This window comes from Dermacentor variabilis, chromosome 5 (genome assembly GCF_050947875.1).
Source record: "Dermacentor variabilis isolate Ectoservices chromosome 5, ASM5094787v1, whole genome shotgun sequence".
In the NCBI taxonomy this organism is placed as follows: domain Eukaryota; kingdom Metazoa; phylum Arthropoda; class Arachnida; order Ixodida; family Ixodidae; genus Dermacentor; species Dermacentor variabilis.
This window is the reverse complement of record NC_134572.1, coordinates 160085270-160110411: the sequence shown is the minus strand read 5'-3', so window position 1 is coordinate 160110411 and position 25142 is coordinate 160085270. Positions and strand designations below refer to the sequence as shown.

At 42.9% G+C, this 25142-nt stretch overlaps 1 protein-coding gene across 1 annotated transcript in view; it reads left to right on the top strand.

Moving 5' to 3' along the window:
• The window catches only part of LOC142583685 (angiotensin-converting enzyme-like), a 73859-nt gene extending 51208 nt beyond the window's left edge, over window positions 1-22651 (top strand). Inside the window, exons 8-13 of the mRNA XM_075694172.1 lie at window positions 1958-2082; window positions 4444-4542; window positions 8710-8854; window positions 13259-13357; window positions 15671-15793; window positions 22121-22651. Of these exons, the coding sequence (XP_075550287.1) occupies window positions 1958-2082; window positions 4444-4542; window positions 8710-8854; window positions 13259-13357; window positions 15671-15793; window positions 22121-22343 (814 nt within the window). The 3' untranslated portion in view covers window positions 22344-22651. The remainder of the gene's footprint in view (window positions 1-1957; window positions 2083-4443; window positions 4543-8709; window positions 8855-13258; window positions 13358-15670; window positions 15794-22120) is intronic.
• The last annotated feature ends 2491 nt before the right edge of the window (window positions 22652-25142 follow it).

The window sequence follows — 25142 nt, the reverse complement described above, 5'->3', positions numbered from 1 at the left end:
AAATTGGTAGCACCTTTTGTTATATGCTTCGCGATGCCTGCGCCCCGTTCTTGCAGTACGTCAGTCACTCCGCCCATCATCACCCCTAGGTGCCCCTCATCTATTGTGTCCCACATGTGTTGCTCGGCCTTCCCTGTCACTTCCCTAATCACTTTCCTCGCAAGCGCGCTAATCTGGACTCGCTCGCCTGCACCGACCATCTCTATTATCACCGGTTCTACTTTACGCATGTTTGAAGCCCGAACAAATACAACTTGACGTTTTTCCTCCACCTCGCCGCCGAAAACCACGCCATGCTGGGAGCCGGCCTAATTAGTTTGCATTAACGCTGTTGTTTAAAAAGTATGTAATATATCTCAAACAGATACAGATAGAAATAGAGGGCTGGGGGGGAGGGGGCGGAGGGTACGGGGCAAGAAAAAAGAAAAGGAGCGGTGGCGCAGATCACAGAAAAACGCTCCACTAGATTGGGCATCAATTTAAGCGGGCCCTTATATAATGACCAAGTTTTCACAGATCGAATACGAATTATCAGTCATTTTTCGATAAATTGAAAGCATTGTCATTTAGCGCAACCGCACAAAAATCTGGGACCGCATAAAATACTTAACTGTAGCTTCAGGTAGTGTGTGCGTATTTTCTCAGCAGAATTTTATGCTCGAAATAAGTGGGAAAAAAGCTCATAGAGATAGACGTCCTGATGCATAAACTAGAACAGAAACAAGAAAGAGAGAAAAGCCACCACATCATAATAACTCTACATTGCTTCAGGCCTATCTTCGATGTGGCGAACAGCGCGGACCATAGGACAAGCGGACGAATAAGACGGTGATCAGCACTGTCCGCCATATGCTGAACGCAAACCCAACTAGCCCACATGCTTAGTAGCTGAGGAACGTCGATGTTTGCGGTGTAAACAGTAAGCGGAAGAAGGAAGAGTCGGCCAAGAAAGAGCATCAAGTACGTGGGGCGCTCTTAGTCCATCTCAATGCTTCCTTCCACTTCCTGGTTGCACCACACAAAACATCCGACAGTTAACCAAATTAGCCCAACACCGTAATTAGCTTAGCGCCGTAGGGCTTATCCTGCCCCTCACTTATTAACCTTCATTGAACGTGCGTGCATGATCTGCCGTGATGTAGCCCAATGGCTATGGCATTGCACTCTAGAACTCAAGGTTGCGGGTTCATGTGCAATCAGGGCCACGGCAAGCGCATTCCGATGGGGCGGGATGGAGGGGGAAAAAACGCTTTTGTACTGTGCATTTCACAAATATTAAAGAACTCCAGCTGATCAAAATTTATCCCGCGCACCCTCGCTCCTCCAAGCCCCCCCCCCCCCCGCACACACACACTTGTCGAGCCTCATAAGTGGATCGTGGTTTTGGCACATGAAACAAAGAAGTTAATTTATTATGGCGTGAATTTCCTTTCACTGTCAGACACGATATCAGCATGACATAGCTTTCACGGAAGCAGCGATTGAGCGCAGAGTGTTGAATAAAGGAAGTGTATGCGATATTTAAGGCAATTATTGTTGGAGGTCAAGCCCCAAAAGGTACACACAGAAAAAATTAAGCGCGCACAACCACTCGCTGGAAATGCCGTAGCATCCGGATCGTTTCGTAACGGCCACATCACGGGAAACAGCGCAACGCCTGGGCATGACCTCAGAGATCAGGCAGCATCCGTGGCTTACTGGAAATATCGGAGGCCACGTTCTATGATTTACGTCATATGCGCTCACCACCAGGTATCAAGAAAAGTACACCATAACCAGCCTTGTGAATTTTCCAAAATTGCTTTGATAGTATGCACATTACTCGTTTATAACCAATGCGGCCGATGAGAAATTTCAATTGACCTTTTAGTAGCCTCTTTTGGTTTGTTGGCTATAGCACGACATCAGTTTTTCTTGATAAACTGGCTCCTTGAATTTGATGATGAAATGCCAACAGGATCAAGCAATGCACACAAGTGAAGATGGATGATCTGCTCACTGTGCACCATGAAATGGGCCATGTTGAGTACTTCCTCAAGTACGCCAAGCAGCCAGTCTTCTTTAGGACTGGTGCAAACCCTGGTGAGCGCAACTTTGTCAATTATTTTATCATAAAAACAACCTGGCACACTTCACGCTGAATCACCCATGCTTCAAATGTTCGACCTGAGGATCATCACCAGTCAATTATTTTAGCTCACCATAACCCAGACTATCGCTGATTAGCAAAATGGTTGCTGCTCGGCTAGTTCATTGCAAAATGTAACAGCGCGAAACTTAAGGAAGCGACGACGATAGCAACTGAGTGAAAAGAGCGGTGCATGAATGTCAAGCTTTCTTTTTGTATTGGGGCTAATCATTAGCTCAGCGAAGGTTCTTAAAACTTGCCAAGGTACAGTCAACAGCAAAAGTTTACGGGATGTGGTTTTCCCTTCAAATGTGAATTTCTGCACTGTTAAGGCATGACCTTTCTTATTTAATGAATCACTGTGTAGGTGGCGAAGGCTAGTACATGCTGGAACATTTAATTCGAAGCTGTGTGACCACACTTCGCGAGATCAGCTTCTTGGCAGATCGTGCGTCCAGACTTTTGCGGTTGACTGAACGTCGTTGGCTGTTTTATAATAGTATGATACACATTTTTCGATAGACGCCGTCAAAATTCCTAATGTCACGGCGAGCTGGTAGGGGAACTCAAAGCCTAACTGCAACAAAATTTTGAGCCGTGTAAAAACCCTAGTTTAGGATAGTTTAGATATAAAGATGTCTTCGTGCTAAATTTGACGCTTGAAATACGAACGGAAGCGCCACGAAGAGCTCGCAAATATGGCACTTTTGATGCCAAACAGAAAAAGAAAGACGCAGTTTCAGCCGGAAGGTGTAGCATCGATTGCGGTAGCAAATTAGCAGACAGCCATAGAGAGTAAGAATAGTACTTTTATCGGCTGTATCAACTTGTAAACATTCGCTAGCTAACTAAATTAATAAGCATGGTGTCAGCACGCACATCAAACATGAACACATCACACTTGATGACTGCGGGCACTCGCTGTCAAAACGCTGGCGTGAGGAAACGCAGCAGCTGTAGCGAGCGAAATGACATTCGTGCTGTCTATCGATTCAACGCAAAGCGGGCGCCGAGGACATCGCACACGCAGAGCTGCGAGCTGCCGACGTATACCTAGACTGCGTCCCCAACGTAGATCGCTCTCAAGATATGGCCACGCGACAATGCGCAGCCGCGCAGTTGCAGCCGGAGAGAACGCCGCCTCCCTCCCTCCCTCCCTTCCACCCGGTGTCTCGCTATGGGTGCCTCTCCTTGGGTGCCTCACGCGCGAGACAAGACGGCGCGCTTCCTCTCCCTTTCGCACAGGCGAGACTGAACCGCGATCGTCGGCTCCGCTCACGCGCTTTCACTCGCACAGACAGCGTAGGGCGCGCGGCGACGGTGTTATCGCCCTTTGACTTTATAGGGAACCTCACGGCGACGGCAGAAAAGCGCCGGGAGTGTCCATATACTAGCTATCGCAATCAAATAGACGCCGCCATTTCCGCTTGCCAAAAGTGACGCATGACCTACAGCGCGCAGCTCCTTGGCACGATATTCAGGATAAGACGGCGCCCGCGGCTCCGCGCGGCACGCTGAAATTTTTGGAGGCGTTATGCTGGGTCACAGCGACAACCGCCAGGTGCACGCGTGGTCTGCTTAGGTGCTGCTTAAAGGCTGCTAGCAAGAAAACTAAACTTTTAGCAACCCTGCACCTATGCCAAGATTGTTTCAGTGATATAAAATACTCTTTTATAACAAAGTTATCAATAGCGAAATTTCGTTGCAGTTGGCCTTTAAAGGCAACAACAACATGTATTTTGCTTTTGTGTCTTTTCTGATCTGCTAAGCATATTTTCACAGTAAGAGTGGCTTTTTGTTTCTCGGTGCTGGAAAAGGTTAACTTACTATACCAGCTCAAGTTATTTCTCTTTAGTATCATTTTAAAGGGACACTAAACAACTACAGTAAATGTGCTTAGACTGGTGAAATCTTCTTTCGAGGCCTCTACGTGCATTTACCTGGCAGAAATAGGCTAATCACTCGTGGAGAGAATTAGAGCTAGGCTAGCTCATTTTGAATTTCCCACCTAAACTGCACTTCAAGTTAACGTTACGAATTTCTAACTAATCCTAAAGCGGTAAAAGCTTTCACTAGGTCAGGTGAACCTGTTGCGTCGAAGGGAGCTAGTACCGCAACTCCAAGACGGATTTGCTGTACAAGCCAGTTTACCAATCCCGCCTAACTTAAGATTCCTATCTGCTGCGCATTTAAGAGGTGTCATTCCTAGAGAAGTTAATACAGACAAATCTACAACTACTACATAGAACATATAGCAGTATTATAGCTATTCCTAGCATTTGCCTAAAGAGTTTTTGTTTTTCCTTCCCCCTTAGGTTTCCATGAGGCTATTGGAGACACCATTGCCCTCTCCGTGGCCACACCAAAGCACCTGAAGGCAGTCGGCCTACTGGAAGAGAGAATGGAGGACGAAGGTATGGTGCAAATTCATACATCCTGAAATTCTTCTTAGAGTGATGTTGAAGGTGCACAGAGGAAAAGCATCAATTTTTAAATTGGGCAATGTAGCCAAATTGAAAAAAAAAGGAACTACATTGAAAAACCAAGAAAGAACTTAGTTAAAATCCACCGCTACCACTGAAACAAGGAAGAAAAGCTGACCCGAGTAAACAATATTGCTGAGGGAAGTGTCATACTTGCTGCTATGAGCAGACCATGATGCATAAGTGCATAATGCATAATGCGTAAGTGTGCAATGCACCCCACTGTTCAAGTACATAACATAAAAATAAATTTTAATTATACAGTGAAAGGAACAAATATCTCTATGTATGCCGATCAGAACGACTGATACATTGAATCTGATCATTCACATGTGATCACTGATGAAAGCAGCGTAGAAAATTCGTGGTGTATTTTTTTAAATACGATATGTCATTGCATTAAACACTATGCTCCAACCATAAAACCTAAAGTTAAATATGACACCCTTAGGATCAGCAGAGGCATTATTCAGACGAAACGCAAAATAAAAGGTTAAGAAAATAGGGTAGACTAAACCCATCCCAGCTTTCTGAACTGAAAAGTCAGCTGTTAACTAAAACTCAAAAAGCCAGAAATTAGTTCTTCCCAGAAACTATACCCGACTTTATTAACAATGATGCAAAAAAGTTCTGGCAGTACCTAGGACAGTCACAACATGAAATAACGGGGATAATGCTTTATAGAAGGCTGGTTACAGAAAAAGATAAAATTGGACAGGCATTAAACAACTATTTTCATAGTGTTTTTAGTGAATCGGTTGAATATGAATTGCAAGATGAAGCTTTGTCTACCGATCATAGCACAGTGGTTTCTAAAGAAGGTGTTATATCAATGCTATTGGGTCTCAATACTAAAAAATCCCCAATGCCAAATGGCATTCCAAGTGTGTATTTGCGACACTACACAGAACAGATATCAGATTTTTTGACTGACTTGTTCAATTTATTTTTAGATACTAGTGTCACACCTGATGATTGGTGAATTGTCTGCGTAGTTCTAGTGGATAAAAAAGGTGATCCTTTACTGATGACTAGTAATCGACCGGCGTCCCATTACAAGCTGATAAATAAAGGGAAAAGGTGACATCCACCCAAACGCAGCTAAGTGCTACAAAGGAGACCCATATGGGTTCCTCAAAAAAAATGCTTCGCAGTTAAAAAAAATTCGTCCTGGTCCGGGACTCGAACTCGGGCGGGGCCACTGTCTTTCCGGGGCAGCCGCTCTACCATCTGAGCTAACCAGGCAGCTAGGTAGCATATGGCAGGTGAAGTCGAATTCATCAACAACTCAGAAGCAAAGGCAAGTGTCTGGCGTAATAGTTCTGCAGAAAGCCGCAAGGTGGAGAGAAGTAATTTACTTCTTTCCACCTTGCAGGTTTCCGCAGAGCTGTTACGCCATTACAAGCTGATGTTGCAAGCTGTTGGAGCATGTTATTGTTTCGTTTTTGTATGATTTCTTGTGTAAACCTGACAAGATATGAAATTGCCAGCATCAATTTAGAAAGGGCTTGTCAACTGTTACACAGCTTATCTGTTGTGCCTGGCTTTTCTAGTATTGCGGATGCCTCTGGGAAAGTGTGTTTTATTCTTAGACTTTTGCAAAGCATTTGATAAAGTTACACACAGAAGATTGCTGTATAAACTTGAGCAGGTAGGACTACCACAAAACATAATTTACTGGATCAAAACTTATCTCACTAACAGATAACAGTATGTTGAAATTAATGGTCACTCATCAGACTTACTAACAGTGACATCTGGGGTCCCACAGGGTAGCGTTCTTGGGCCTCTTCTATTTCTTTCATATGTTAATGATTTAGTGAGTATTATACCGGAAAGGGTAAGCATAAATGTTTGTGGATGATTGCGTAATCTATAAACAAATTTTATCACAGGAAGACCATATGATATTACAGGAAGCAATTACCACTACATTTAATTGTTGGGACCATAGGAGTATGGAACTAAATGTACAGAAAACCGTGCTTATGCAAGTAACAAGCGAGACATTTTCCAGCATGTTCTCATATTCACAAGGCAAAAACACAGTGAGGGAGGTGTATAAATATAAATATCTCGGCATCATTATCGCCAGTAAATTAAACTGGTCAAAACACATCACTGCAATTTGCTCGTTAGCTTTACACAAACTGTGGTTTCTTAAAACAAAGCTAAAAGATGATCCAGTTCATGCTCAATTGCTTGTTTATAGCACCTGTGTGAGACCAGAATTAGAATATGCTGCAATCATCTGGGATCCTTATTATACGAAGGAGATTAAGCAACTGAGGCAGATTAAACATAAGGCAGTGGGATTTATATCTGGTGCGTATAAAAGACAGGATTCAGCTTCCTTTCTTGTGAAAGCAAACCACATACTGGGATTAGAAACTCGAAGGAAAATTAATTGCTCGACTTTTCTTCACAAATGCTGGCAGGAAAATTTTATGTCAATCTGCCAAGTTGAGTTCGCCCCCTCAGCACTCGAAGAAAGCATAACAGCCGGGAGCATCCACTTGGCCCTATATTTGCAAAGACAAACAGTTATAAGTTTAGCTTTTCCCAAGAACTAGTGAGGAGTGGAACTTGCTTCCTGCCGCTACTGTTGCATAAGTGATTTCGTTGCTGCAATTGAGCAATTCTTTTCTTCCTTTTAAATGGAAATGTACACATTGTGCTATTGATACTGTTTGTGATGATAGCCTTCAAATTATATTTCTAGTTCTATACTTCTTCTCTCAGTTGTCTGGCATTTTCATATTGTAGCCCTTCCTGCTTGGGCCAGATTGATGCCTCACAGTTTCTTGAAATTAAAAAGAAATAGAAAAAAAAGACTGCAATGCTGTATGAGCGAGTTCTCGCACCTAAGGGTCTGCTTGACGGCTCTTGCGATGACACATCACAGACACTGCCTGCGCACTCGCACCAACTCATGTGGCTGCTTCGGGGCTCCCACGAAGGCTGGTTTGCTAGCTGACCTTTCATTGACATTCGATACTGATCACACTGGCAGTTTCTACCCCTGCAGCCACACAAAGTCCTAGCTGACCTCCAGCATGGAGCCAGTAAAACGTGAGAAACAAAACCTACAGATTGCTTAGAAACAGCAAAAATAGGCTGCCCATTCAAGTGAGGTATATATGCCAATGTAGCTTTTACTTTATAATCATTATTAATTACAATTTGAAGCAATATTTTGCACTATGACACAGGTTGCGTTGCTAGCTCATAATGATCCTGCCATCGCACGCTGGCATTCACCGCTGCAAGAAAACAGCTGCGCCCTTTAACATCTTTGCTGTAGAAATGCAAGCCAGGCCTAAACACTGCTTTCACCCGCTCATTTTGTATTGGAGACTGAAGAAGCGCGTGTGATGTCATCAGCATGGTTACAGATTCACATGCTATTCCAGCTGGTCATGATGAAGGATGAAATCATCCAAAAAGACGCACCTGCACTTACCGAGTGTCTCTTTGTATCTCTTGTAGTTATTGTGCTACGGGATTTATTCTAATTGTGCGCGAAATGTTATCAGACCAATAGGGTATGGTTGTACCACCTCACTGTAGTTATGTTTGTTTACATCGTTTCCTAGGCTACAAATGTTTCCAGGTTACGACTGCCCAGTCACACACACACAAGCCACAAGGCTTAAGCAGGCTGGATAATTCTGTTATGTAAAGCAGTTTCATGAATAAACATGATTATTTATGCATGTGAGAACTTACACACATACACAAAGCATCTCAGAGTGCTCAAAGCACTTTAAACATGTGCAAGTTGAGGAAGTTTATACCAGCCTAGTCGAGCTCTGTAAAAGGTCAAAGAAAAAATCAGGAGCACCATTGCTGCACACATTCCAGAGCTAGCACACTGTCAAAGAACCCGAAACATCAAAACCACCATGCACGAAATGCTGAACAATATGCAACATGTGCTGAGAGCACATGCAGTGTAGACCCCAAGGTGATTATCGCAAATGAAGGGTTTGCAACACCGATTACAACAAAGTGACTGCAACAATTAAAGGAAAAAGGAGTCGCATTTTAAAAAAAATGATGACAGAAAACCTGCAGCCCTGTTGTAATGCATTCTAGAAACGGACATCAACTACCTGCACAGTATTGCCATGGACAAAGTGGCCATCATACCCTCGGTGTACATTTTTGACCTCTGGAGATGGAATGTGTTCAAGGGGAACTACAAGCCGGAAGACTACAACAAGGCTTGGTGGACTCTGTTGTAAGTGTCAGTTTGTACTTAATTGAGAATCTTGCAGCTTGCTGTCCGACTGACGGTGTTTACCATTGTAACACAACGCGAGGGCTACGAGAAACACCTTAGCGAAGGGTTCCAGATGAATTTCGACTACCACAGATTTCAACATGCACCCAAACCACTGCACATGGGTAGCCTTACCTTGCACTACTACCAAACCACAGCTTCGAAATAAAATTCGCAACCTTATAATCAACTTTGTCACTTGCAATCTGGTACAGAAAATGTTTTCAGCTCTCTTGAAATGTGCACTGTGTTTGCATTACCTGTTCTCACTGAAGCATCAAACCAAACATGTGAAAGGAGGCCTAAAAGGGAAAGCAGTGCCATAACTCTGCCTATGGCTGCTACGCTATGTAAACCAGGATGTTCAAGACATGTCATTGAGTGAAAATACCTATAAAATTACCACGAGGACAAGCAGTGTACTAAACAAGACTAGCACACATATGCCACATCTTAAACTTCATACTAGCATTGATTATGCACTAACTTCTGGTTGTTTTTACATGATTTCCACAGGATGCCTCTTTTAGTTCATACTGTCTAACAATGTGAGAGATCGGGCTGTAGTTGGTATTCCATGATCAAATTTTTAGCGGTAGGACCATGGACATGGAAAGGGTAAGGCAAGCACAAGTGCCAACTACCAACTAAATTTTATTACTGAGAACATGTTATTTATATGTAGAAGACACATCACATAATACTATGTAAAGCAGAGTATACCATTGTCTAGTGTTACATGAGTAGGCTATGGCTGATGCACAGATTCCAGCATGGTACCTGTATCTTTTCCACTAGGTGATTTGGCCCTGTTGTCACCTTCCGATTATTAGCGTTCATTGGATTTGTGATATGGTGCACACGTAATACGGCTTTTTTATATATGTATTCTACATATAAATAACATGTTCTCAGTTAGAGAACTTACTTGAAAGTTATTGAAAGTTAACGATTGCACTTCTCTTACCCCTTCTGCATCCAAGCAAGACAATATATTCACAGGAAGGTGGAGACCAGAAATGATCAACAGTGGTAGGTCAAAAGATGTTTCAGGCAGGAGCATATGTTTAGACAAGGGGGCTCGTCTTTGTTGACTTGTCTTCGTCAGAGCATTTATGCCTATTATAGTTGCAGTGTGTCGAACTTCTGCATTAAATTTTCCATCTCTGGGAGAACTAAATTCTGAACGTAGAATAAAAAGTAAAAATCTTTGAAATTGTGACCTGTCAAGTTAAAATGTTCAGTGACAGTTTTGGGAAGTTCCTCGGCTGTGTCTGTATGATGGCCACTTGATCTAACCTTCATTGGCTCTTTTGTTTTGCATATGTATTGTTTGTGGTAGAGCAAACATTTTGGCATGCAATGCCAAGTTCTCGTACATACCTGCCAACTCTCCCTAATTTTTCGTAAAGTTTATGAATATGAGCTCGTTCTACAATATTGCAAATGTTAAGCCAAGCTTTATGTAAAGTAGATTGTGTTTACGAAAAAAGCTTGAGCGGTCTCAAGAGATCGGGTGGCACAAGGTTGCAGAAAAATGCACACAAGAAAGAAACCATGATCGTACCTGTGGCACCCATTCGTGGCAGTAAATGGCAGCACGCTTCGAGCAAGCTTATTCAGAGGCCTGAAGCTGATGAAATCGGCAGAAGCAATGTTGCTGAAAAGGTACCTGCAGTCTACTAACAATATGTTGCTTTTTCGCATCTGCGGTGCCAAGCTTTTTGCTTTTCGTATGATGCGTCTAAAGGTAAAATCGTTGCCATGAAAATGCCTATCTATCCCACAAGAGGTGTGCACTCAGGGCAAGCTTTTAAAAACAAGGAATGTGTGCGACCCTCCCGGTTTGCTATACCTGCAGGCTTTTTTTTTTAACATTAAAGTTCGAAAGATTGGCAGGTATGCTCTTGCCAAATATGTTGGCTCCAAAGACGCCTTTTGTTCCACTACTGTTGATCCTTTCTGTGTCTGTGGTTTTTCGTGCTAAATGTGTTTGGTGCGTATTGTCCAATGAAACACTTGGCAGACTTGTTTGCCGGGTTGCTCCAGGCTCATAGCTACTGTAAGTGGCAAAACCAGTCCAGAGCTCTGCAGAAGCTCGCATCTTAGATAACGAAGTGCACATTGAACGAGTTTGTTTATTTTCTTTTTCTGGAAACACCTGACCAACAAGGATGCCAAGTGTTTTACTCAATGATGTCAACCAAAAAAATCTGACGTTGCTGCAAGATTGAGTGAGGACAAGAAAGCAGTAACAGCCAAATCTTTCTTTCTTGTTTCCAGTGTTGCTAAAATAAGAACGTGGGTCCCTGTATGTCGGCTTGCCTTAACTTTCTCCTTCAGTATATGGGCACCCTTGTGGATTCTTATATAGAACTTCTTGAGGCTTTTTTTTATAGGAAGTTCATTTTACAAATATAATTGGTGTCAATTACCTTTCAATTTCTGTCATTAAATGGTTTTCCTAACACTATGGACACAAACAATTAATATAAAAAATAATATTACATGGTGGACATTACCAGCCAAATGTCCTCTAAATTTTGTGATACACATGCTTGAAGGTGATAGAATTTATTTATGAGGTGAAAACTATCCAACTGAATAACTGCAAGTACAAAACAATTAACCGCTCTAAAGGAACAGTGCAAGGCTAGAATGCAATGCAGCTAAACAAGAAAAAACAAGAATGAGTGCAACATGTTTTCTCAATGCAGATGCACCAAACTGTAGAAACATGCACACATTACCCACTATTGCCATGATGACTTAACAATTTCTGTGCCAGATTTTCTCCTAGGAATCTTCAGTACCAAACTCTATGGTAGAGACTACCACAAGGCCATTACATTGCAGTCTATTCCCCAACAATCAAAACAGGCACTGAATTACGCAACAAAGCCAGAACTTATTATTTGTGCTATGGCTATAAAGTCATTAGACTCCTGCAAAAGCTGTAGGGTGCTGCTCCATGGACACCTCGTGCACTTGGCTAGTTATCGCTATCTTAGTTGGCACATGCACATCGATGGCGTGTGACTATATTAAGGATGAGGCCTACGCGCCTTCGTGGTTGTTGTGTGGTTGGCCGTAGGACACTTAGGGGATGTAAAATGCATGAGCCATTCATGTGCCTGACCTGTCCTGCTTCATGCTATGCAGATGGGAAACGGCAAGCTATACCCACGAAGTGTGCGCTTATACCACTGATGTCAGTGCCTAGCACAAATCACACAGGCTCGTTCAACCACTCACTCTGCACCTACCACGGTGGTTGTGGCAAGCCACAGCTGGGCACATGGTCGCGGGTCGGATTCCTAGACACCGCAGCTGCACTCAGATGAGGCAGGGAGGCAGGGAGGGGGGGGGGGGGGCAGACTGCAAGAACGCTTATGTTCCATGTGCTTTGGGTGGATCTTTAAAGTACCACGGGTGGCCAAAATTAATCTCGCAACACTTTTGGAATGACCCGGTTGTATGCTATACTGCTACGCATTGTTGCGGCCCAACTTAGCAACATAACAAACGACCACAAGCGAGCTGGAGCAAGTGCCAAAACATCACAATGCCCTGCTACCACATGATCGCTTTATGTGTTATTACATCAAAACCCACCCAACCTCTGGGAGGAATGAAACTGGACCTTGTCTGCAAAAAAGCTAATATATTAAACTGTTTAGGGCAGAGTTTCAAGGTCCACTGCACTCACTTAACAAAAAAATTTTTTTTAAATGTCGGAGATGAAAGTCATCTCAGTACTCCTTTATTTAAGACAAAAGGGCTGGTACACCTGCTTTGACATCATCAGATGAAACTGAAGCATAGCTATTGAACAACACTGCACAGATTTACAGAAACACTGGGATCCTGGGCACTTTTGCACACCGTGAAAAGAGGGCTCTGTATGTCAACCCAAATGCCCATGTATGAGACACAGCATCCAATTTGGCTTTCGAGGCCAGCTTTTGCTGAATCCTTGTAAATGAGAATATACTACTAAGACAGTCCTACTTTTGTACCGCAACAAGTAATACATATTATGATAGGATGGATAGTTGGGCTAGTTCACATTTTATTATTGCTATCTCGTTGTGCCTGCTCTGTATTACTTTCCAATAATACATTTGAACTTGCTATTTAGAGGAAGAAACTTTGGGGTTATCGTACACCACTCGGCATGAAAAACGCAAATGATAAAATGGTTTGCCATGAATGTTCATACTCGAAAACAAGTCAACTTGTTTCGTACGATGGTTGAATACGTGTGTTGCTTGAAAAAATGCATTTTTTGCATTTTACATATTCGCTACCCTCATATTTCTATTAGAAGGGAAGTCGTAAAATTCTGAACTTGTATTTCAGACTAAATTACCAAGGAATTTGCCCTGGTGTTGCACGAGCACTGGATGACTTTGACCCGCCTTCAAAATACCACATATCTGCCAATGTACCATACATAAGGTAAGCTCAATTTAATCAACATAATTATTAGCCTATCTCTTGCGCACAGCAGGACAAAGGCCTCTTCCAACAATTTCAAATTACCTGTAATGCATCAGTCAACTATATAGCATTTTTGCAAATTCACTCATCTCACCGCACCACTTATTTGGTGGCCATCCTCACCAAAATCTTCCTTCTTTTCTTTGAAAGTCAGTCTGTGACTCTAGTAGGCCACTGATGATTTGCTCTACGCAACTACATGACCTGCTAAACTCCACTTCTTTGTTTAAAAGGAGTACTGATACGAAAACGTTGTCATGCTTTTTTAGGTGGCTGTCAACGTAATACCTGTACAAAGCCTCAATTTCTCGAGAGCGCCACAAATTATTAATTATAGCACCTATGTGACTTGTTCAAAATTTGTGACAAGCACAGAGCAGCTTCAAACATGGAGTCATCTCTGCACCAGACTCATCAGCCTGGTGCAGAGGTTGAAGGCCATACAGCTACCACCTTGCTGCAAAGCTCCTGGATGGACTTTTCCAATTGCTTGCTTTTCTTGGAAATACAGAGGGACATGCTCTCCCCTCTTAAGAGTCCTGTCGAGTGCAGACTGCACGGAGCTTTTGGCAGCATGGTCATAGCATGTGTGTGTGTGTGTGTGTGTGTACATGCCTGCGGTATCTGGTACTACAACACCACCACAACCGGTTTAGATGACATAAAGAGTCTATGTTTTTGTTTCTGAATCCAAATCTGCACTGCAAACACACGTTTTGCAGTGGGCACAGTAGAAAGTAACGTAATTCATTATTTGTTGTGGTCCCGGGGAAATGAGGCTTCATAGCAGAATTACCGAGTTGACGGCTATTCAGTAAAGCAATAAAAATGAGAGAAATATTGGTGTCTTCCTGAGAATTCATTCTAAGTGAACATGCTTCGTGAACTCACCGGCTACGATGTGTAATTTGCCATGAACCAATCAGTTAAAGACAGTTAGTGAAATATTGCTAATTAGTAAATAATGCATTTTAATTTATCGTGCAAATAATGTCTGCCTTTTCAAGTAATCCAGCTTGAGGACTAGAACTGTGCCATCTGCCACAGGCAATTTTCAAAAATTGTGTATCATCTAAAAAAAAACACCTGTTATAGTGCTTCTCTTAAAGGGACACTAAAGAGAAAGCTAAATGAACTCACCTGGGGGGGGGGAGGGGGTTATCTGTAAGTGTCCACCTGCTGGACAGGTTCATTTTTTCTGCTGCTGAAGTGCCGATTTTTTAGGGGTCTCCCCTTCTCACGTGTACCCCAGCCAATCAGAACTTCAGCAGCAGATGAAACGGACATTTACACTAGGTGAACAGTTGCGAAATACCTCCCCTGTGTTAGTAAATTACCCTTCTACAATAGCAAAAATACCACTCTTACCGCGAAGAAATGCTTGGCGCCACTGCCTTGAAGTTCCTGCACCAGATGACGTCTGCTAGGTACCAATTAATTCTTTTATCAGTTAAAATTCACTACAGTGTGTTCTAAAAGAGCCAAGGACTTGGCATAGCAAGTTTCTGAAACATTTATGGAGCCAACATGGTTCAAATGCAAAAATATACTTTGGAATTTGTGATGTCACATTGATGTATCAGCACTGGGGTTCTGGCTTAAAATTACGAAAATAGAACTATGGCATTTCTTTCTTGTAATAAACCTATTATCATAAGACTAACAATATAATTTCCATGCAATACATATCAGTTTACACTGATTTAGTGTTTTGCTTTATAGTCCCTAAAAAATATATTAGTAAGCTCTTGGTTCGGACTAGAGGCAGACCTCCTCCGACGCATTTTTATTAGCTAGGGCACTCTGTGATTTTAGAACTTCTGCAACCACTTGGTCTAGAAAAATGTACTCCTTGATAGCTTTGAGGCTAACCGCTAACCGCAAACACTTGTTCACTTGCCAAGCTATTCCACAATAGCCTTAATTTGTTCATAAATTGTAAAATCTAACCTTAAACTATGCCAGTTGATGCCTTTAGAGATTCAGGTGGGAGGACTTGGCCTAATACTAGGCAGGCCATCCGGTAGTGGTGAGAGAGTGCAACTTTATTTATTTATTTATTTATTTATTTATTTATTTAACATACCTTCAAGCACTGAGGCATTATGGAGGCGAGTAGGTTACATAATATAAAGAGGAATTGAATATTTATCAAATCTCAGTGTGTCTTTCTAATTAGCTTACATCTGGATGAGTACAGCCTCACTGGCTCCCATATACAGACATTGTAACGAAAGTGGACTCATGTCTCTTTTGCTTTATTCAATGCAGGTATTTTGCAAGCATCGTCCTACAGTTCCAATTCTACAAGGCACTTTGTGAAGAAGCCAACCACACTGGGCCATTGCACAAGTGCGACTTCTACAGGTCGAAAGAAGCAGGAAAATTATTTGGGTATGTTCATCACACACTTTAAGGAAGTGCCCAATATGGCAAGAAATATCCCACGGCGCCTTCTCAAGCAATGGGAAACAGAACACTAAAGTTGCCTTTAAAAGGCCACAGCAGCTGAACACAGATTCCCGGCTCAGGTGTTGAACAACACCATGTTATCTGGCAAAGTTACTTTGTTTTTTTCTTGCTTCTGCTTTTGCCACTTTGTGTGATGTCAGTACAATTTGTCGGCTTGGAGCCTGCACCATTTTTCATGACTTGATTTGTAGCAACGTGAAATTGCATTCTCGAGTTGTTACTTGCAAGAGGTGCTGCACTTTATGCTTCCCCAATCAGGTTTAATTTTTTCATGATCTTTTGCAATTTAAGAAAGCAATGCTAAAAAGATCCAACACAACGTTGGAATCTACATGAAGCGAAGCGTAGTTGAGTAACCAAGATAGCAGTGGTACTGAAGAAATGTGAACAGTCTGGTTGCCCCCACCTGTTAGCTCTGTGTCTCGCTATGCATGATGCTTGTCGAGGGAAGAATGTTGACGAGGTGTATGCACAGAAAAGACAACAAGCGAAGGCAACTGAGGGGGCAAAAAGTGACGAAGAAGAGAAGCTGTGGACTAAACTGTTCAAGTCCAGAGCTACAACAGGATACTAAGTTCATATGAAGAGTGGAGTAAAATGGCAGACGACACCCATCTTTCTGAAGCTTCAATGTTTTTTCGAAGCATCAACCAACTTTTCCAGAAAAAGTTCTGCCTATCTGAAGCTGATTCTGACCAATTTTCAAGCTAGGAACATTATAATATTTTACTAGACACGCTGCTACATCTACTACACTATGTGTTACCTCTATCACATGTGGAACGGGAAAGACATGAGTGTGAAGTTCTGCACTCCAGCTGTGGTCAGGGAAAGACAAACGAACCTCAGTATCAGTACGACCACTTTAAACTAGTGTCAAATGAAGAAACTGTTTACATCATATCTTCTAGTTTACTTCATGTTTTGGTCGTACCTCTTTCATCCAAGTGGCCATCAAATGTGGTTGCCTTGTTGGCGACACTGCTAGGTGGCTCTGACAACATTGTAGACTGCCCAAGTCGGCGACTTTCTTGCCCCTAGCTTGGTAGTCTTCTGAAGCTACAGGATGCCAAGTTCTGCAAGCCAGAAACATGCCAACCCAAGATCTTGTGGCTGTAGAATGACAGTCCAGAATCTGGTGGCCATGATGGATCTGGGAAGACATTCAAGAAGCTAAACTAACACTTAATTTGGATGGGCATGAAGAAAGAGGTCTTTGATTATGTTGAAACCTACCACACGTGCAAGATTGCTAATGCTAAATATGAGCCAGAGGTGAACAAATGGTTATTCCAATGCATACAAACATGCCCTTTGCAGTCATTCATTGTGACTTTGCAGAGGTTAAAATGAAGGAAGAAAGCATCAGGAAAACTCAGGTTTTCTTGTTGCCATTGATGAACACACTAGGATGGCACCAGTGAAATGCGAAGATGCCAGCTGCGATATTGCCCTAATAGAATGTGTAGTGTTCAAGAACACAAAAGTCACAGTATTAGACAATGTACAGCTCTCCGCAGCCAACAGCTGAGAAAATGGGCAAACAGTAGAGGAATCAAATGATGGTTCCCAACACTGCAGCACACTGAAGGCCAATACGTGACAAAGAAATATTCAAACCTCTAGCCTATTTTTCCAGATGGGCGGAAATGTGCATCGGAATTCGCAGTGACACATCACAACACATACGTTGAAAGATCTGGTTGCAGTTTGTACTTTTCTGCACATGGGAAAAGCCTTTGGCTGCCATCCGACAACCAGCTTGGTATCGCAGTATATGTTGCTCTTAATGAAATACATAAAACAGCAGAGCAACAAAGTATAAGATACTGATGAAAAGCAACTTAGATGGTAGACACCACAGAAAGCTACCTGCGATAGAGCCCAAACTAAATGACTCCAAGTGGCCATTCAGCAGCCCATGTATGATGAAGATGCAGCTTGGCAGGGTGTACTGAATACAATCTATTAAGAGGTACCTCGGAGAATGACTGAGCCAAGTTTCATTGGAAATGTACCATACCATCGCAGAAAAGATGCAAATAGAAGCCTCAGAGGATGTAGCGTTCCAAGAAGACAAGCAAAGGCCAACTGGAAAGGGGAGGGGGCAAAGAGGAGGAAGGAGGAGTTGTAGAAGAAAACAAAAAAATGGTATATACAACCTCCATGCAGTTCCTTACAACACATACTAAATATCTTTAATCATTCTGTGCCCTTTGTGTCCCAATGACACATATCATTCCGGGAGATTAGCTAAGGCCAAGTGTAAGAAAGCTATGGACATCAAAGAAACTATTGGATATCCCACACTATTTCATTATGAGGTCTGTGCAATTTGAAGATTCCACTGAGTCACCATTATACATACAAGCTTTAGGTCATGATGTATTGCTTGATTACGCAGAACAGCGCAAAACACTCAGTGTCACTGCTTTGTTGGTCAACATAGAGAGCTCTGAAATGAAAAAATTACCATCCACCCAACTATAGCACAAAGCTACAAACGTTTCATAGTTACAAAGTTTTGTAGCTGAAGGGAAAAAAAACATGCCATGTGCAGTCGGGTGGATGGCAATTTTTCCATTTTTTTAACCTTCCTGCATCTGGCAGGCTAACACAATTGATTTGCCATATAGCACTATAGAACAGTCCATTTGGCAAAACACTTGAGTACTTACATACTTACACCAAACTCCAGGGGTTGTGGCAAAGTCTCGGGTCCAAACCCGGACCAGCTGTTTTGGGCCGCATCTGCACCCATCTTCTACCTCTTCTTCCCTTCATGCTGTCGCTGTCACTTGCCTATGAAGAGACTGCTCGTGGATGGCTTGGCAATGGTTCTCACACTGACCCTCTCTCTTCAATGAATTCTCTGTCTGCTGACGGAGCAACGCCTACGGTACCATACTTCACCGACTACCGTACCATAGTTCACATGAATAAAAGCTAAACACACAACCAAACGCAAAGAAGTCCAACGAACCATGCCCATGCCATGCATAGGTCTTTTGCATGCCTGCAGGCTTTGAAAGTGCCTTAAAACTAAAGCTGCTGAACTCTTTGGATGTCTCAGAACACCTGTGCCTTACTGGACCACATGTCTAAGCAGGCTCATCTGGCAAAAGCGCAGCATTTGTCTTGTTTCATCAGTTCTGAGATACAGCGGTGCCTCAAGCAAAGATTGGACGATGGCATCCTACATTTACAATGAACCTTGCCTTGGCAATGCTGTTGCGGCATACGTGAACGGCTGGACACTTCCCAGTGAACAATTACTTCGCATTCAGCTCAATGTCTCTACGATTCATGTGGCAGCTTTCATCTGGGACACGATGCCCATTCACGGTAGACAATTCCATTCATGGTGATCAGTGGACAAAGGCAAAGGCTTTGCTTTAAAAAAGAAAAGCTAGCATTGGTACTGCCTTATGCTGTGTTCCTCTGCTCCCCTACCTGAGGCAGTGCAATTTGTCTAGGCTGCACTACATCACCAGTGGGCGCCAATGACAAATCACGAGTGTATGAATTGTTTCATACATATAACGCTATAGCATGTATTCATACACTCACTTTGCTTATACACAGCATATACTGGCCATGAACCAATTCTTTGCTTTTGGCAATTCTGTTTGCCAGTGCAGATAAAACTATCTTGATTTGAAAATACCTCGTAATATTTTAGCATGTCCATATATGCATTGCCATTTGTAGTATACTGAACATGTAGATGAAGGCAGCAGCGATGTAAGTGACACCTTGTGATGCTGTGTTCAACCACAACATGCCAGAAATGTGTTGCCCGAGTGTTCTTGCTGAAGGGGAAAAAAACAGCCACGTAAGTTTACAAAAATTACATAGCTTCAGATGCCTTCATGCCACACCTGTACTCACCGTTCCATACTTGGCAGGCAATTCTGCCAAAGCTATACAAGTAATGCAGTCACAGGAACCTATCATTATGTATTTCATGGCGATGTGGCCCTTCACATGCGATATCTTTGACAGAATGAGTTCTTCATATATTAAGTCTACAATGTATGGAGTAATGTTACGACAAATCATGTATTGTTTGCATACCTTCTTGCTTACAGTATCTTACGCACTAAGTTTGAGCAGCCAATGCAGGCAGTCTGTTTAAGAGCAGTACAAACAATATAGTCACAGTAACATACTCATCCAATGTGAATAGTCAAATCTGCGACACCTCTTATGCAATAATAAGTAATGCGATGTAAGTTAATGCTATGCCCACTTATACTACTCAGTGTTTTTTTATTTCAAATGTGATGCAATACTACTTGGTCATGAATGCAGAAAATGTGAAAAGTCGCCCTGGCCTCTGCAGCGCTCTTCACAAAGTATCAGAAGTACTATATGCAGTCAACGTCCGATTTTTCGGACACTCTGAGGACCGCGAAAACGTCCGAAAAAATGAAGGCATGCCTTTTACTGCCGCCAAGGGCTCAAATCGCCACAGATACGTCCTAAATAGCTCTGAAGGCCTGTCAGTACACTTATTAGACGTATCGGTGCCCGTACGACAGGAGGCGGCGAGTGCACGCGTGCATAATTAAGGAATACACACAGTGGCCCGTGACAATTGCCTCTCCCCACTCTTGGTATGCTTCACCGCAATAATTCGTGCATGCTTCACCGCCTAACATTGCTGTATTGAAGCGAAGCTGACATCGGGAACTGGTATTATGCAACGCGTTGTGCTTTCCGAGCTTCGAAGCCATTGGCGAGGATTACAAAGGCGGAGTCGGCGCCATTGCTAACAGCGGCAAATTGTTTTAATGAAAAACACGACACCGAACAGCAACAAGCTTGGTAGCGAACATCGGAGTAGCTAGGCCTAGCGTTGCCCTTTGGCGGCTACGACTGCCAGCGGATCTGCGCCGATCTGCGTGGGAGTGCGCCCGTTCGAGGCGGCGAGATTATAAAAGTGGCGGCCGTGGTGGCTTCGATAACGTCGTTTCAAACCTACGATCATGGCAAAAAAGTCCGTAAAATCGGACGGCGAAGGCATTTTGCGTCCGAAATTTAAGACGTTCTTTCGCACCGTGTCTTTGGGTACAGAGGCAGTGCCGCAAAGGCGTCCCAATTATCGGGCATGTTCGTGAAACCAGGCGTCTGGAAAATCGGTCGTTGACTGTAGGTTGAACTTGGTCGCTCAGTGCAATAATAGGTCGACATTGTTTCGATGAACACAATATCACAACATACAAGTCGCTACTTCCGAAAATACCTGCACCAATATATAAAGGGCAATATCAATACGAAGTAGCTAAGTACCTCTATTATCGACCAATTAGTTTACTGTTGTTAGTCATTAGATCCACAGTGCAGGCTTCATAATGACAGGGCCCTACAATTCTTAATTGAGTTGTGGAAGAGGTCCACAAGTTATAAAAGGCGAGTACATTATGAGTGATCATGCACATTATACTAATGCAAGAAAAAGAAAGCAGTATATAGGTACACAGCAAAAATTGGCATTCACTTCAGCATACACTAAAGAGGAAGACAAAAGCCTGTGCACTCACAAGACATCAATTTAATTACGTGACATTCTCATTTGAATGTGTTGTTACTTACAATTGTTTTCTACCACCAAAGGTTGTGGGTTTGAGTGCCCTAATTAACTTTGCCTTAATTAAAACCAAAGGTCATGCGTTCAAATCCCACCAATGGTCACGAGTTTGACCATCAATAGTGGCACCATCAATTTTCGTGCCACTGCGTTTTGGTCCCATCATAGGTCGAGGGTTTGAGTGCCTTAATTAAAACCAAAGGTCGTGGATTCAGCTCCCATCAAGTTCGACTATAAATGGCGGCACCATCAATTTTGGTGCCACTGAATTTTGGCTCCACCAAAGGTCGAGGGTTCGACTCCCACTGGAAGGTCATGGGCTTGAGTGCCTTAACTGAGCCAACGGTTGCGAGTTCAACTATCAATGGTGGCACCGTCAATATTTGTTCCATTGAATTTCAGTCCCACCAAAGGTTGTGGGTTCGAGCACCCTAATTAACTCTACCATAATTGACTGACTTAACTACGCTTTAATTAACACCAAAAGTTGTGGGTTCCGCTTCCTATGAATTTCGGTGCCATAATGTCAGACATCGGATTTTTCGTCCTATGAGCCATCTAATGCTTTCGCCTTAATAAACTCCAAAGGGAAATGCACACATGTCGCAGCAGCAAGGCAGAAGCTGTGCTCTAAACACACATCCTTTTTTGTGCAGGGATGTAATGGAGCTGGGATACTCCAAACCATGGCCGGAAGCCTTGGCCATGCTAACCAAAGGCAGAACGAGAGAAATGGATGCCAGTGCACTGTTGGAGTACTTCGAACCACTCTACAAATGGCTCAAGGAGTACAACAAGGGAACATACGTTGGCTGGAAGAGTGACAACCCGACTGCTTGCCCAACAGCCACGAGAACGTGCACCAAGAAGCACAAATAAGCAGGGGCTCAACACCCCAGATACCTGTTTAAGTATTTTTCTTTGCAGACTATATTTCAAGGTCCATAAAGCAAGCCCCACACATTTCTCAGTGCACAGAGGGTGATGAATGAAGACTAGTTCACATGAATAAAAGCTAAACACGCCAATCATGGATCACAACCCTCTTGTATCAGTCTCTGGCGATGTTGCACATGCTGCCGTGACTGGTTGACACGTTAACAAGTTCAAAATTACTAAGCAGTGTGTTAGCACACACCGTCACCACACATCTTCTCACACTGCTTTCAAGTGCACTATGCTTTCCAATGAGGCCGGCTATTTTGGCATTTACTCAACACGACTTCTTTGTGAAAGTGTCAGTATCAGCAGTTACTATGCAACGTATGCTCCTAGAACAGCACTTTACATAAGCATTGTGAAAGAATATTCTGGAGTTTTAACGTCCCAGGTAAGCTATAGGGGAGCACTCTGGATCGTATTTGACCATATGGAGTCACTTACAATGTGCCCAAAGCATGATACACGCCGGTTTTCGAACTCTGCTCCCATCATCAAAATGTGGCTACAACAGCCTGGATCGAACTCACTACCTTGTGCGGCACTGTAGCCCCCAGAATTGTACGCAACAAATTGCATGTAAAGAATAAAATTTCTTGGTAGATATACAAATTATCAATTACTTTTTTTACCCAGTAACACACGCTGTAATGCAATGACTTTTTGCAGTAACTAATTGCATGTAACCAGTCACCTTATCGACAACACAAGCTCAAACAGCTGACCCAGCTTTGAGCACTTGAATTTGGAAGGAAACTGCCGTAAAATGCCAGCGGTCATGCAGTGCAGTAGCCCAACGGATGCGCACATTCATACATGCAAAACCGGGCGGCCAGTACTTATTTCCTCATCTTAACGCACTACCAGATGTCGGCCTATGATTTCAACTGGCGCTGCTATGGCTCAATAGTGATAGCGCCTTCAGACATTAATGCCAGAAAATTAGCAACAAACAATTTTTCCTCCTTTCAAAGACCATGCCGGGAGTGCCTTCTCCAATCCTCAGTAACAATGAAGCGCTATACTTCCTACAGGGCACATATGCCAAGTAATCACAATATTGTACGCAGGATCCCTATGTTACAACACCGCCCTTCCCCCCAGTGCACGCATCAGGTGGGCATTCAGTGCCGCTGTTGGTCTGGCATCTTCACAAGAAAACGAGGGAAGATGGCCAACAAATTTTTTTCAAAAGCAAAGGTTACTGAAGATTGAAACCTTTTTAAATCGAATTCTCGGGTTTCACAAACAGAGCCACAATCTGATTATGAGGCACGCCGTAGCTGAGGACTCCGGATTTTGACCATTTGGGGTTCTTTACCGTGCACCTAAATCTAAGTAAACTAGCATTTTTCCCATTTCACTCTATTGAAATGCAGCTGCTGCAGCCAAAAATCAAATTTGTGATCTTGTGGTTAGCACCACTATACCATAGCCACCAAACCACTGCAGTGGGTATTAGCGAAGATAAATGCAGGTAGGGCTGCAACGTACGCATTGAGACAGCCAGGTCAGCTCGTCCTATTTGCTATATTTGTGCTATGTCAATAAAGGTTGGGCTGGATAATAGCACAAAAGTAGTCTATTACATTTCAGTAATTGATCAATTACTTTGTGGGACAGTAAATGGTCAGTGGAAACAATTACATTTTTGAATTAATTGCAATCATAATAAAAAATTGGGGGCCAATCCACTCTGTGAAGGAGGAATGCCAGCAAAGCTGTCGTCGCACTCTCAAATTCCGCCACACTCCATGATGTGAACGTGGTTGGACAGCAAAGCCAAACGACTGCACGAAACGAAACACGATTGACCAAGGCGCAGTCCAAAGGAGTGCACGAAACAAAACCTGCTTGTTTGTAATTTGAACATACTTCCTAGTTAATTAGCTTAATAAAACTTGGACGGACTAGAGTTTTATCCTAGCAGACAAACATGGGGCTGTTTGTGTGACAAACATGGAGAAAAGACAGGACATGGCGACGTGTCCCATCTTTTCTTGTGCCTTAGCCTGTGTCCTAGTAGTTCGTGCTCTGAATGTGGCCATGCTTCCATTCCAACAAGCACATTCTTCACTTTTGATCTAACTGAGATTCTAGTGATCTTGAAAATGGTCGATAACTACCCTACTGAAAAATGCATATCCAAATGATGAGACGTACGCTTTTGCATAGAATGAAGTGATTTTGCATCATTCAAGAGTCAAATATTTGTACATGCAGATTTGTTGACAGACACAAAAAATCCATGGAACCCTAGCCATAAACAGCTCGCTGAAACCAGGTAACTTTTTCTTTAACATGTACAAGTCTGACAGCCACTCCGCTACCACAATGGGCGAACACCGTAAAATGCCATTAACGAACGTCGGATGGCAAATGTGCCAGCACATGACACCAAATGTATTTTTTTTCAACAGTCCCCATCCATAGCACCTGTTTTACCACCAATCTAGGTGCATTGTACCCACAGTTCTGCAGTAATGTTGAACTTTGGGCCACTGAAAAAGCCAGTTGTAAATGCCTTTAACCAGTGGCATAACGGCAGTTAACTATAGCACAGAGGTAGAATTTAATTATAGGTTTTATATACAGTAGCACATTCTTAAAGGAGCACTAAAAATAAACACTAAATACCAGTGCGTGAACCCCAGCGCCGGTATGTCAGTATGATGTCAAAGATTTCAAAGCATTTGTCTGTATTTTAGTCATTGCGGCTCAGTAAATGTTCTCAAAACT